We start from the raw sequence: 2,321 nt of genomic DNA on the forward strand, positions 1-2,321 counted from the left end.
GAGGAATATAACTCTTGGTTAGTTTTCTTCTTTTTTCCCAATTTTCTGTCTTTATGTATCATTCTGCATTCGCCTCTCCATATAGAGCAGGGACATCAGGGGGACATTTACAGTCAGTCAGCCTTAAAAAGGAAGAATGTGGCAATCCTGATCTTTCAAAGATATCTGAGACAGAGACATAAATTTTGCATACTCTTTCCATTTTGAGCACAGGACTATCAAAATCTTTTGATATCTTTAGTAGTAGACAATCCAATGTTATTGTACCTTGACTAGTAGATACCAATTGAATACACTCCTAAGGAAAACACACTCAGTACGGCTGGGTAAAATGTAGCATGCAGTTTCTTTGATACTTTGCTTGGCAACCATTTTCTGAATCTGAGAAAATTGACTCTTATTCTTTTGTTGTTTGTGTTGTGTGTGGTGCTGGTGGTGGGAATCAGATTTACTGACTGTAGAGGTCTTCAGTTCTTACTTACAACACAAATGGAAGAGCTATATAAATTCCAGAAGCTAGTAAGAGAAGCTGTAAAAAACCTGGAGGGACCTCCATCTCGTGATGTTATTGAATCTGCAACAATCTGCCACCTCCGACCAACTCGACTTCCTCTCAACTGGTAGGTAGTAGAAGAATTTATACAATGAAATGGTACCATTCCATTAAGCTAGATTTCTTCTGAGAGAAGAAACAATGGTTTATATAATAAAACTTTTTTCATTTTAATTCAGACAGAAATAGAGATATATTATTAATATTAATATTATTAATCTAAAAAAATCCTCAAGGACTAGATACTGAAAACCATGTAATTTTTTTTTTCTAAAATGGCATATCTGTTATAAATAAAAAATAAAGTACAAAATACTAAGCTTCTCTTAGCAATTACCTGAGTGCTGGTTATGTTTGTGACTATTTCTCTGATACTTTTTTTTTTCAGCTGTGTCTTTTGTAAAGCTGATGAATTATTCACAGAGTATGAATCAAAGCTATTTTCTAACACGTAAGTTCTCTATTTGATTATTACCCATCAAGAAAATGAAACATTTTACAAGATTTAGTGTTTGATTATAAGACCATATTTTCCTCACAGTGACTTATATTTTTTGCTTCATTAAATCAAGTTAAGTAAACCCTTGGCATTTTATCATTTAACATGCTCAGTTTACCTATGCAGAAGTTACTGCCTAACTGTTCGTGTCATGGTAATGTGTAATTAATTGAGGGGCAATTTATGAGAGTGGTAAGATCCCAGGCTCTAGTCTGACCAATTTGAACTCAAATCCCTACTCACTGTTCTGGGCAAATTACTTCTCTAAGCTTCAGTGTCTTCATTCATGAAACGAAGGTAGTAACATCTCTTCATTGAAGTTTTGTGAATATCAAATAAGAAAATGCACATAATTGTTTAGCATAGTGCTTGATACATAGTAAGTACCCTATCATATGTTGTCTCTCATTATTAATACCCTTTCTCCATACAAAGTCTTCATCCTGTGTTGGGGATTAAGCTACCTGGTGAGTGCATATAACCATATTAGCAAAATTATCTCTGTTTTACAAACTTGGAAATTGAGAAAAGGTTCTAAGTCTGATTGCCTTGAAAAGAAGAATTGATAGTGTACCTTTAGATCATACTGTGGTTTTTTTTTTTTCTTTTGCGTGGTCATTGATTGTGATTTACGTTTTAATTCTCAGAGTGAGATTTATAGTTTGGAATTTATAGACGTTTTTGATTATGCCATATTGCTCTCAGGAAACACTGGACAAATTTATGACACTTCCAACATTTTCAGAGTTGCTATGGTTTTTCCAAAGACTTACAAGCATGATCTTATAGATATCACACTGAAAGTTGTTGAAAAGTTATTGACTTTGCTTCTGTGTTCATTCTGCCGATATCGCTCATTTACAAGTGCTTCTTACCCACTGATAGTAGCTACCATTGTTTTGTCCTGGTATGTTTTCAGAGTCAAAGGCCAGACTGCAATATTTGAGGAGATGATAGAAGATGAGGAAGGACTGGTAGATGATAGAGTACCTACCACCACCCGGGGTCTGTGGGCAATAAGTGAAACGGAACGATCTATGAAAGCAATACTATCATTTGCAAAATCACATAGATTTGCTGTTGAATTCATTGATGAAGGAAGTACTTCAATGGATCTCTTTGAAACATGGAAGAAGGAATATAAGGTACAGAATTTTAAAACTTCCTTCCCATATTAAAAATTTTCCTTTTTTCCATTAATTTCAATTGCTTTCATTTTTCTCTCCAGCTTTTTAAAATCTGCTCCGGAGATTGAGGTGTCATTATTTT

General features: G+C 34.2%; 1 protein-coding gene across 1 annotated transcript in view; it reads left to right on the forward strand.

The window, feature by feature from the left end:
• The window catches only part of SHPRH (SNF2 histone linker PHD RING helicase, E3 ubiquitin protein ligase), a 175,929-nt gene that overhangs the window by 96,862 nt on the left and 76,746 nt on the right, over nucleotides 1–2,321 (forward strand). Inside the window, exons 18-20 of the mRNA XM_012655519.1 lie at nucleotides 447–620; nucleotides 942–1,004; nucleotides 1,972–2,197. Coding sequence (XP_012510973.1) covers nucleotides 447–620; nucleotides 942–1,004; nucleotides 1,972–2,197 — 463 coding nt within the window. The remainder of the gene's footprint in view (nucleotides 1–446; nucleotides 621–941; nucleotides 1,005–1,971; nucleotides 2,198–2,321) is intronic.

This window comes from Propithecus coquereli, unplaced genomic scaffold (genome assembly GCF_000956105.1).
Source record: "Propithecus coquereli isolate 6110/MARCELLA unplaced genomic scaffold, Pcoq_1.0 Scaffold48, whole genome shotgun sequence".
Taxonomy (NCBI): Eukaryota; Metazoa; Chordata; class Mammalia; order Primates; family Indriidae; genus Propithecus; species Propithecus coquereli.